The sequence below is a fragment of the Solea solea genome, chromosome 14 (genome assembly GCF_958295425.1).
Source record: "Solea solea chromosome 14, fSolSol10.1, whole genome shotgun sequence".
In the NCBI taxonomy this organism is placed as follows: domain Eukaryota; kingdom Metazoa; phylum Chordata; class Actinopteri; order Pleuronectiformes; family Soleidae; genus Solea; species Solea solea.
The window spans coordinates 19,097,972-19,110,025 of NC_081147.1; the positions used below are offsets into that span (position 1 = coordinate 19,097,972).

The 12,054-nt window shown below is 41.2% G+C and overlaps 2 protein-coding genes across 3 annotated transcripts; one reads left to right on the forward strand and one right to left on the reverse strand.

The window, feature by feature from the left end:
• Positions 1-118: 118 nt before the first annotated feature.
• On the forward strand, positions 119-3,872 carry fosl1a (FOS like 1, AP-1 transcription factor subunit a). 2 transcript variants are annotated; one of them, XM_058650170.1, is made up of 5 exons: positions 121-305; positions 423-539; positions 1,182-1,439; positions 2,439-2,546; positions 2,661-3,872. In XM_058650170.1, exons 2-5 carry the CDS (start codon positions 438-440, stop codon positions 3,195-3,197), a joined length of 1,005 nt encoding a protein of 334 aa, XP_058506153.1. In that variant the 5' UTR covers positions 121-305; positions 423-437; the 3' UTR covers positions 3,198-3,872. The 2 variants fall into 2 exon arrangements, with proteins under 2 accessions (XP_058506154.1, XP_058506153.1); XM_058650171.1 differs by having other exon boundaries at positions 119-539; positions 1,185-1,439.
• A 97-nt stretch (positions 3,873-3,969) lies between these two features.
• Positions 3,970-8,158, reverse strand: ccdc85b (coiled-coil domain containing 85B). Its single transcript, XM_058650172.1, has one exon. The coding sequence runs from the start codon at positions 7,324-7,326 to the stop codon at positions 6,724-6,726; it is 603 nt and encodes a 200-aa protein (XP_058506155.1). The 5' UTR covers positions 7,327-8,158; the 3' UTR covers positions 3,970-6,723.
• Between the last annotated feature and the right edge of the window lie 3,896 nt (positions 8,159-12,054).

Genomic DNA, 12,054 nt, shown 5'->3' on the forward strand with positions numbered 1-12,054 from the left:
CTCACCAAATATGGTCAACGACGTCACGGCACGTGGTTAAGGTTCGTGAGAGATTCCAGACAACACTATTTCCCGTAATTTCAGAGGGGCGTGGTGAAAGTATAGTCCCGCTTTAAGAGTTTACAACTTCGCAACCAGAACCAGACCCTGGCTTGTAAACGAGTGACTAACGATGACGGAATAAACTGAAAGTATTTTTCTGGCGTTTTAGCGCGATTTGAAAAAAGGGCTTGGCGATTTCGTCTTCCTTATCCCCCTTGACGACGTGCCTGTTTGGACTCTACCGACTTACCGCAATACCGGTGGTGGGTTTACCCGGAGTTTGAATTGACGTACAAAACTCAACACGAAAGTAACTGCGTGTAGTTTGAAGAGCATTTATCCGCAGCTGGGACTAATTTTCTTCTCATTTGACATTGAAGGATTTGACAGGAAGGATGTACCGAAACTTTGGGAATCAAGGACGGGGCAACCCGACGTACACAGGCAGTGTGTCCGAGTCAAACACCAGCAGCAGCACCACCACCACACAAGAGCAGGTAGGTGAACTTTAATTAAACCACATCTGACAGCTGGGAGTCAGGCACTACAGGAGAATATGAATAAAAACTTAAAAAGTTAAATGTCACGTTAAACAAACTAAATGAATACTGAAGAATGAAATGTGACTTGCTACTCACATACTTTACAACACCTTTGTAAGTTTAGACCACAGTCTTAACACTATTACACATGTATTATGCCCTACTGTCATATATCATTATCATTGAAAAGAATTCCATATCTCAGATTTATGATGTGTCACTCTCTGCTGCTTCACCATCCCTGGACCACCTTTAATCAAAATGGGGTGATGAGGATCTCTGATGAAATCTGGAAATCATCCTTTGTAATGAGCCACAAAGCATTTTATGTGTGTCAGGCACAGTATGATCCAATTTAAGATATTTTACAGACTGCACCTGTCTTGGGTTAGACTTTCTCAACTAAAACCTGTCAATAGTCATCAGAACCCACCAACACGCATTTTGGGCCGAGGCAAACTTAATGACAGTTATGGGACAAAGTCTTTGGGACAGATTTACACTGTAGTAACACTGTAGACCCAGAATCAAAGCTGGCTTTTTTGGTGTTTGACTTGATCATTTTTCATCGTAATAATGAATTATTCTGTTTTATAGAAGTATGCCATGGCTGGCAGCAGTCAGTTCGTGCCAAGCCTCAATGCCATCACAACCAACCAGGACCTCCAGTGGCTGGTCCAACCCTCCCTCATGCATCCACCCGGTCCTTCAAGATCACCAGCACCTCCTTACCCAACCCTCTCTGGGGCACGGAGCCTAGGTCCACCACCTTCCCACTCCCATCTCATCAGACCGGGCGTCATAAGAGCAGCCACAAACACTTCAGGTTTGACAAGACGCAGGATGGATGAACATGTAAGAAAACAGTACTTGAATAACAGAGTCTTACACTAATACTAAAGCATATTTATACGGAACCTGGGGATCATGGATTTCATGATAATTGTCATTGGGAGATTATAAAAGGGCTTTTTCCTAGGCGGGACTCGGATTAAAAGGTGTAGAGACTAATAGAATATCTATGACACATCAGATTAATCAGTTTTCTAAATAGGAGGATTATGAAAATGTTATTCAACATTTCATAATTTTCTATTATAAGAGAAGACAAGCAGTAAATTCCCCATGTTTGTGTTCTGTCTTCTGTGTTTACAATAAGTTGGTGTTTACTCAGTAAAATGATCTTCCGTGACGCAGTGTTTGTAATGATCTGCTTTCTGTTAGCAGAGCAATGTTTATTGTCAAAGCAAGATAACGTGCCATTTAAAACCGCTTGACTCACTTCAACACAACTGCAACCAACGGGAACATTATTCATCATTTTTGTCACCATAAATTCCCTAAATACAATTTCCTTTACTTATTGGCACATATCCCACTCACGACTGTGTTCCTGGAGATGTAATTTCATGGTACAGGAAGTGGACTGTCATGTGACTCACAGGGGGCAAGTCATATTCTGTGACTCACACCTGAGTCACTATTGGAGTGTGAGTGTGACTCATCATCCCAAAAGGGCGGGAAATATGGGATGAAGGGTAATTATTCAGTAGGGTGCTGGATGAAGTCAGAGTTAGGGTGGTACAAAGGCACAAAAGCATTTCAAAATCTGGCAGCCGCCGTTAGTGTGGTGACTCACAGCAGACACATGGTGGTAGTATTTCTTCTGTGTCACGTTGCCAATGGCGGACTCTTTTTGTCTCCTACTGTACATTTGAGACACGATTGTGTTCAAGAGAATGAAAGTCCAACTTAGAACATAAAATTAGACTTGGGATTTGACTTCAGTCATTTTTTTGTATCAGATTAAACTATAGTTTAGGTTTTCAAATGTTCTTCTCTCTCTCATCCAAGCTTTCACAGGAAGAGATGGAAAGACGCAGAGTAAGAAGGGAGCGGAACAAATTGGCGGCAGCAAAATGTCGCAATCGTCGACGGGAGCTCACAGACACTCTCCAAAGTGTGAGTGGACATGTTCTAAGAGTTGTAACATTAATACTACGAAAGTCAAGGTACTGTTTTAACTTGGGCATGAGATAATTGACATATGTCTTTCTCTGCTTTCCTCCGGTGTAGGAGACTGACCAGCTGGAAGATGAAAAGTCCCGTCTCCAGAAGGAAATAGCTGAATTACAGAAGGAAAAAGACAAGCTTGAGCTGGTGCTGGAAGCTCATCGTCCCATCTGCAAAATAGAGTCATCTGATTCAGATTCTGACCCAAGTCCATCAGTTTCCTCTTTGGGATGCATCAAAATAGAGCCCGAGGAACCCAGCCGACCTGGACGTCAACTTCCATCGAAGATGGAGAAACTCAAACCAAAGATAACCATCTCCACCAAGTCTGCGACAACGCCTGCCCTGGCTGTTGTCACTGAGTCCGAGTCACTCCACACCCCGATTCTCACCTCTACTCCATCACTAATGCCATTCACTGCTGGTATGGTTTTCACATATCCGTCCGCCTCTTTAGATACCAACAGCCCCACCACGTCCCATGCTGTACCACATCAGTCTCAAGCTCCACAACCCTGTGGGATCGCTCATCGCCGCAGCAGCAGCAGCGGTGACCAGTCGGATCACTCCCTGCACTCGCCGACCATCCTCACGCTGTGACTGACGGCCCTGTGATCCTGGGAAAACACTAATGTTCATTGTGACGCTGTGTGTTTGAGATGACATCTGTTTCATTTCATCTCCTTAGAAAGTTCTTTCTGTACTTAGATAAACAAATTAGTGGCATTATCTGGATGTGAATGTTACACTTTGTATTAGATTTATTATAATTATAGAGACTTTATATATTTCTAATTTTAAAAGCTATGAGATGGAAGGAGTATGTTTCAGATTATGAAAGAATGGCATGCAGAATATATTGTCTGAAGGATTATTATACAAATAACTGATAACGCAATCTAATATTATATCAGAAATAACTCATATAATAAATATATATATTTGTATAATGTTGCTTTTAAGGATTTGTTACGTCATGTTATGTAACACTTTATAACTCAACTCTCCAAGAAGGGAATGGGTACTTACAAATAATTGGTCCATATTTTTGTATGAATCTTTTAAGAGTCCTAATATAGTCTATGCAAATTATTGACCACTAAGGCTGGGCCATAGGAGTTAACATAGATTACATAAGCATGTATTTATTTTTAGAAGTGTAATATATTTTTGGTATATGAACTGTTTGGGTGGGCAGTGCCTTACTTTTCTGTTTTGTCTAAGCTACTACTTCACAAGAAATAAAGAGCAAATGTTCAAAAATGTGTGGAAAATGTGACATTGATTTTCGACCTTTATGTGGAGGATAAAGAGGTAGAAGATGGATGGATGGAACAACAATGGGGGAGGAATCAGAGGCTGAAATTTGACATCAAAGCAACAGATTTATCAGATTCAGATCAGTTCATTGAAAGTGTACAAAAAAGATTTAGCACAAACTGAAATTTAAACACACCCGTAGTAGATTAACTGAGTTATTCTGATAACTGTGATTGTTTCATGCGTGTAATCAAGCAAAAATACCAAATATTATCTGGTTCAATCTTCTATAAAGTCAGGATTTGCGTCTTCTTTTCTATGTTGAACATCAATGTAAAGAGAGCATTTGACAATGGGTCAATTATTATTATGGGCTTATTTCATTATTTTATGACACTTTCATTGGGACAATAATGAGCAGTGTATTATAGTAGATAATAACAAATGGGCATAAAGTGAAGGTTTAGGGAAAAGGCTTAGCAGCTTTTGGCTGCTGCAACACTGACAAACTCCTAATGACAGTGTCCTTTGCCCCTACGCTGTGAACACAGAGTTCTCTGTTACTCCATTCCCCCAAAAATGAATTGAATCTCTCGCTAACACACGGCTCAGCGGGTATCGGGTCACTCTGCTAAAATGAGGTTAGAGAGAGAGAGTGGGGAGGATCGAAAGCTGGAGAGCATGAGGAAGAAGAAGAAAAAAAATCAGTGTATGCTGCTGTCAAAGGGCATCTGTGCATCACTAAGTGCATAAAAGCATTAGTGCCTTCCTCAGTGCCCGGGACTAAAAATAAAACTTCTGTAAAATCCCTCTGTGTGGCATGAAGGGAACATGGAGCACGCACAGTTGATTCAGACGTGGAGGTCAGAAACCACACATGCAGAAATCAATGCTTCATTCTGTGACATGCATGTCTGAGTGTTTGTTTCTGCAAATGTAAACACACACACACAAAAAGGTCAGAACAGCCCAAAGTGTCATACCCATTGTATTTAAAGCTCTCTCCAATGCACTACGAGCATAGTCCACCAATTAAAACAGCTGTAACAACAAAATAAATCTGCTCTAATCAATGTGCGGTATCTATGACTCAAACTGAGATGGGTTAGTTATGCTAAGTAATACAGATAAACCAAGATTAAGGAGAGTCAAAGTTAAGAAAGTTAAGATCCCTAATGTCACAGGATAAATACAAAGCATGAGATACAGAGGAGAAAAATCTGACCACTGCCCCCAACTTAAACAAACCGTGGTATGCTAATAAAACATCAACAACAACAAGGTAATAATGATACAAAAAAAACAGCTCAGCTCGAACAGATCAGAACAGAAATCCATAAAAGTTCTAGACCTTCCAGTTTCATATAAAGAGTTTCCAGTCGGATTTTAAAAAAAGTGACAGAACTTATGCAGTTCAGCTCTGAGTGAGGTCCAAGGACATTTATTGTGCCTTAAAGGTCCAGTGTGTAACAATTTACTCCATGTGATGGTGAGACTGCAAATTATTACTTAGGTGGCCTTCTCATGACAGAAAGGATGTTGTTTTCTTCATTTTTGTGTTATGCAGTTTTGCATCTTTTGCTGCAGAAACACTGATGTAAAATGCTTATTCTGAGGCGAGAATATATTCTACAACACACTTATGTGCAGAATATTCAATTTTACAGAAGAGTAAAAGGGCCATGTGTACTTTTTTTGAAAGAAAGTCAAAAAAATACAACAGCATGAATTCTGAGATTAAAGTCATAATTCTGAGAATCTGAGAAAAAAGTTTAGAATTGTGAGTTTAATCTCATATTCTCAGAATTATGACTATAAATTCAGTAGTCTGCCTTTAATCTCAGAATTCTGAATTTAATCTCAGAATTCTGAATTTAATCTCAGAATTCTGTCTTTTTCTCAGAATTATGACTTTTTCTCAGATTCTCAGAATTATGACTTTTTCTCAGATTCTCAGAATTATGACTTTTTCTCAGATTCTCAGAATTATGACTTATTTCTCAGAGTCCATGCTCTTTTAAATATAGAGATAATATAATAAGATAATATTTCTTTCTTTCAATTTTTTTACATGTGGCCCTAATACTCTTCCGTACAATTACTACCTGAAAACAAACCCCACCCTACATAATACACTGTGGACCTTTAAAAAGCGCGCTGGCTCATGGAGCACAGGTTACATTATGCACAGCAGCGCCACCTGCAGTAAACCTGATGGGACTTCAACTCAAGTCTGATTCACAGGCCTGTACAAATGTGTGACAGTCATCATGCACATATGGCACTCCACTCCTGTCCTGAGGAAGAGAGTGCATAAAATATTACACATTATTGGGCATCAATAGCAAAAGCAATTATCAAATAGTTTCATTTTTTTTCCTTTAACCTTTTTCTCACAACTCACCTGTCAGTGCTATTGGAGTTCAGTGGACTAAATATGGCTCAAAACTGGATTGTAATGAATCTTTTAAAGATTTAAAGATCCATGATAACACTGTCCAGTGCAATAGAAAAAAGGCTTCTACCAGTGTAGGCTAGTCCAGTGCATGAGATAAATTTATGTGACCCACTTTTCTGGTCCCATTTTCTTTTCAACAACAGACAACTGAAAAAGGATTTCCCCAAAACATGTCAAGTCCTTAGAAAAACACTGTAAAATACATTATCATCTGGAAAAAACACCTATTAAATGTCCTAAAAACGTCCATAGTGAAGAACCTTTGTCAAGTCAAAAGTGGTGGCACACAAATCTGTGCAGTATTCAGGCCCTATAATATTGTGGGTTTGTTTTTTTTGCTGCAGACTGTTGTGTATATAGACTGTCTGACAAAGCATCAGTTAGTGAGTCATTCTTCTTTCACCGTCGTCAGTCATCAGGTGAGCAAACCAGGTGGAGCTGGTCCGGACTTCCCACGCTGCCTGTGCTCGAGCTGCCGTCCCCCAGGTCCCGGGCCACCATGCAGGGCAGGTTGAGCTCGGTGGAGCCGCCGGGGCTGGAGTCACTCCTGCTGACACACTCCTCCTCCAGGACCAGACATAGCTCCTTCAGGTCCAGGTTTTCCTTCACCAGGCCGTCCTGCATGCGCTCCAGGTCGGCGAGCTTTTTCAAATATCCGCCCAGGTCCTCCCGCATCACTTTGGCGGCGTGATGCCCGAACAGCTGCCACTCCCGGGCCAGCTTCTTCACTTTGAGCCGGTCGTCGTCCAGGAAGCAGCACAGGTCCCGCAGCTCCGTGTTCTCCTCCTGGAGGCGCTGGTTGATGACTTTCAGCTCCCTGATCTCCAGGAGGTGTCCCTGCAGCTGTTTGTTTACCTCCTTGATCAGGCGTCCTCTCTGGATGAGGGCTGAGATTTTCTCGGACTCCTCTTTACGCAGCCGGCTCACCAGCTCCTCTTTGGAGCACGACAGCAGGTCTTCGTCAGACATCTTCGACAGCTCTCTGTTTATTACCTCACCCTCGCTGCCCATTGTCTTCTTATAAACCTGCACACTTTGATGATGGTACCCTGAGATTCGGTTCGATGAGACGGCTCTATACCCCAGGCTTCAACACCACATCCTCATCCTCATCTTGTTGGGCTGATGTCATGAAGCCTGCACCATTATTCCAGTACAAGAGGCCAAATCCAGGCAGAAACATGTGATGTCTGTGTCTGGATGGTTTTCCCTCCAGTCGCCCGGTGTTGACGCCGAACCTTGAGTCTGTTCTATGTAGAAAAAGCTCTAATGAGGTCGTGTATGAAACGGCACCGCAAACCCTCATTAATGTCAATCTGTCATCCTCTCCACAGCAGGCTGTGTTCTCCTGAAAGGCCTGCAGGAAAAGCCTGCTTTCACCTCCTCTCGCTGTGTTTTGAAGGCAAAAATCGGGGTGTTCTTCCCCCCTTTTTCTAACGGCTCATCCACGGAGGTTTGATCCCGCAGCCTCGGAGCCGCACGACCCGCTGCTGCAGATGTTGTGATATTTACGTGGCTTGCATCTCATCAGGTTGCGCTGCGCTGCGCTCGCCTCGGCTCAATGAACTCACTTCCCCCGGTGGCTGCAGAAGCAGAGGGAGTCCGCACGGTGCCGCCGCTGTTGCTGCTGCCGCTGCTGCCGTCGACTGTGTTTCTGTTGTTATTGTTGTTCCAAAAGATTTCTTCTTAACAAACAAAAACAAAGCACAGCCTTATCCCTATCTCGCCATTCCTCGCGGCAGGGACACCACCACTGCTCATCCTGTTGCCACAACAATGTCCGCCTCCACCACTTTCACGGCTGTGCCTCCGCGGAGCAACAGCAGCTGCGTGTCAAGCTAGCCGAAAGTGCCGAAAACAGACACATGCCCCCTTCAAAATAAAAGCACCGACCTGTTGGCGGTTATTGAGAATATATACATACATACATTCAAAATGTACAAATATGATTAAAATATAACATATCACACACCACAGCTATACAAAGAAGGATTAGTAAGGACTTAGAATAAGAGAATTAGGAAGGAATTGTAAGATATACCATATATTTAAGTATAGAATAGATTTATACATTGTTTTAGCTATTAATTTAAAAAGATAACATACACATACAACAACACATCACCATTAAACTCCTCTAAAATTAAATATGTTAAAACTAAATAAATGAGATATACACATTAAATACTTAAATACATACTACAAAGGGCCACACGGTGGTGTAGTGGTTAGCACTCTCTCTTGCAGCGAGAAGACCCGGGTTCGAGCCCCGGTTGGAACAAGGGCCTTTCTGCATGGAGTTTGCATGTTCTCCCCGTGTGTGCGTGGGTTCTCTCCGGGTTCACCGGCTTCCTCCCACAGTCCAAAAACATGCAATGTGGGGATAGGTAAATTGAACACTCTAAATTGACCATAGGAGTGAGTGTGAGAGTGAATGGTTGTTTGTCTCTATCTGTGTGTGGCCCTGCGATGGTCTGGCGAACTGTCCAGGGTGTACCCCGCCTATCGCCCGATGTAGCTGAGATTGGCACCCCCCGTGACCCTCTGGCGGAGGATAAAGCGGTAGATGATGACTGACATACTACAAATAAAACATAGAATACACAAACGAAATAATAACAAATAAGTGAACAGCCATGTTTAAAGCCTATTTTATGCAGTCAAACCTTGTAGCACGTTGACTTAATTTTTAATTCATATACGTTAATATAACTATATGAATATATTATATATGTTTTCCAGTGTAACACTCAAATGGATTGAAATAAATTTAAATTAAAATCATGTTCCATATTAGACACATTTTCCAACCAAAACAGACGAATTAACAAATCTGTAGTTGCACATTTAAAACATTTAAATATTTAAATATTTAAAACAATTCTCTGATTCACTTTTATAGTTTTTGGCTGTGATACGGTCATGTTCCTCAACAACGGTTGGTTTTATTTTGTGTGACTTTGCCGGAAGCTGCAGTCTTCGTGCTGACTGGCGATTGACGCGTCATTTAGATAGTAATCAGAATATTTGTGGTTTTTACTCTGAGGTTTCCAGTGGCTCTTCCACAACGGCAGTAACGGACAGCGAAGAATCGATCGGGTTGTGAAAACATTAGGATGTGAGGATGAGGAACACTGTGCGCCCCTATTTGTATTAAAAACACAAATCAAAACGCAAACAATCTAAACGGATATAACCTGTTTTCTCAAGAAATCAATAAGAAGCCTGAATGAAGCCACTTCCTCTGAGATTTTTCTATTCACACACATCCTCAGTGTCAGAGATAACCAGATGTTGCCCCCACCTCTCTCTCTCTATACACACACACACACACACACACACATATATATATATACATATACATACATATATATGTATGCACACACACACACACACACACACACATATATATATATATATACATATACATGAATGCCCCATAGTGTAGTAGAGTAGTTATTGCATGACTAACTCCTGGATGCACTTGTTTCTTTTCAAAGAACATTAGCGGAAAGTGTGACTGCAGCCTTTTTTCCATGGGTTTATGCTGAGGCATTCAGCCACATCCTTCCTCCCTCTGTCCCACCTCCATTGTTTCACTGAGGCCGTAACAATGAGGGGTGTTAACCGTACAAGGGGGAACCGGGGGGTGGAATCAGGGTGTCATGTGAGGTTAGAAATGAGCTTTGATGTGCAGAGACAGAGAGACACAGAGAGAGGGAGATTTGACAAAAAGACATGTTGACGAGGCCATTTTCCCCCTCATGTTGTGATTTTGAAGGACACGCGCGCAGAGACAACGAAAGGGAGGGTGGGGAGAAAGGGATTTGCAGGGATTTATTTAGATTAATCGCTGGAGGAAAAGAGAGCAGCTTGTGTAGATGCAGGCAGAGTGCATACAGTGGGATGGAGGGGCCTGGTTCTCACACAGGCCTGTCTCTGATCTGACATGTTTCAAAAAAAAAAAAAAGTCTGAGAGTATGAATGACAGGGCGGAGACCGACTCTGTGCTGGTGTAATCTGAGTCCATGCTCTTTTATGTTTCTATGGCCAGTGATGACTTTGGCCATAAATGAGCTGAACTAAGTGACAGCATTTTGAAAAGTGATCAGGTCAAAAGTGGGAGGTCGTGTAACTGCAATTGAAGACACAAACAACAACCAGTCTCAAAGACAATAACAATGAACATGGACAGTGTTACTTAGTTCAGAATGATCACAAATAATACTAATATGAAAAACATATGGTGGTTTTTATCTGTGTACTAACCCTGATTGTCAAATCTAATGACAGATTCCGAATAACTAGGACCTAAAATCACTGTCCTTATTCATTCATTCATTCATCGTCTGCCACTTTATCATCCACAGGCGGTAGTACACCCTGGGCAAGTCACCAGTCATATAGACAACAACTATCCACTCTAAAAATCAATCAATCAATTCATTGTTCCAATTAACCTCTGCATGTGTTTGGACATGTGGGAGGAAACCGGAGAACCCAGAGAAAACCCACCGTCCTTATTCTTATCTCAAATTGCTATTGTCATGCATTTACATCCACATCTATACTGATAAGTCGTCCAGTCAAGAACAACTGGACTGTTCAGTTTATAGAATAATAACTTATAACGAGAGTTTGCATAGACAAAAAAGATCAATTGGGGTTACTCGCTTGAAACTGTGACAGACTGCACTGTAGGCCAAAAATAAATACTGGAGATGTGTCTGCTTTATTGGCTCACCTGTAACCATAGCAACAAGTATAGGCCTCAGTCACCCACAGAATCATTCATGCTGTATACATGTGTCAATTCAGTGCAGCACATTTGAAAAGTTTCAAAGGATCCCTGCAGCCAGAGCCACATCACATAAATACAGCATTTTATATTTACAGTAAATAAATGAATATTAAAGAGATATAATGCATTTTGACTTATTTTAGTTTTTTTTGGCTGTGATCTGTAGTGAAAATATTGTAATAGCAGTGACAGAATAAATGAAGTAGAGGAACCGAAATGCTGAAATATTGTATAACAAATATTCTATTATCTTACTGCAAGTAAATGCATCATACATTAAATGTTTTTATACAGATCAGGCAGATTTAAATGTTGAGGTGGGAGCGTGTTTTTAAGTACTTGCATCATGTCAGGGCTGCACAATATTAGGAAAACATGTGATCTGCAATTACTGATTTTAAACAGATCAGATAATGCAGCTCTCTATATTTACACTCCACGACATTTTCACATATTAATTACTGCATCACCAGCTGATATTCATCTGGTGATTTAACACTTACACTTATTGTATCCTGTTTTTAAAAAAGCACTGAATGTCCTGGACAAGAAACTATTTTCTTATCAGCACTGTAACATTGTTTGTGACATCTTTTTCTCAAAATGTCTTCTCATATAAAGGTTTAATGCTTTTTGGAACAGTGTCCGACCGTCAGTGAGAGAGTGCCCAAGCCCCACAACATTTAAGAAGCAGCTGGAACTGTGGTTCAGGGGAAACCAAACATGTGACCATCTCTGAAATTATTAGTATAAGTATTATTAGTATTGAGCATAATTGGGTTACGTGTGTGCATTATTTGAAGGGGTTTTGTGCAATCAAGCAATTATGCAACAGAGCATTTTATATTTTCTGTACTGGGAACTTGTGCAATAATAGACCTGTCTTTCTACATTAAGTACTTTACTATCATTCCATTACACTGGCAGTTGTTCTTCTT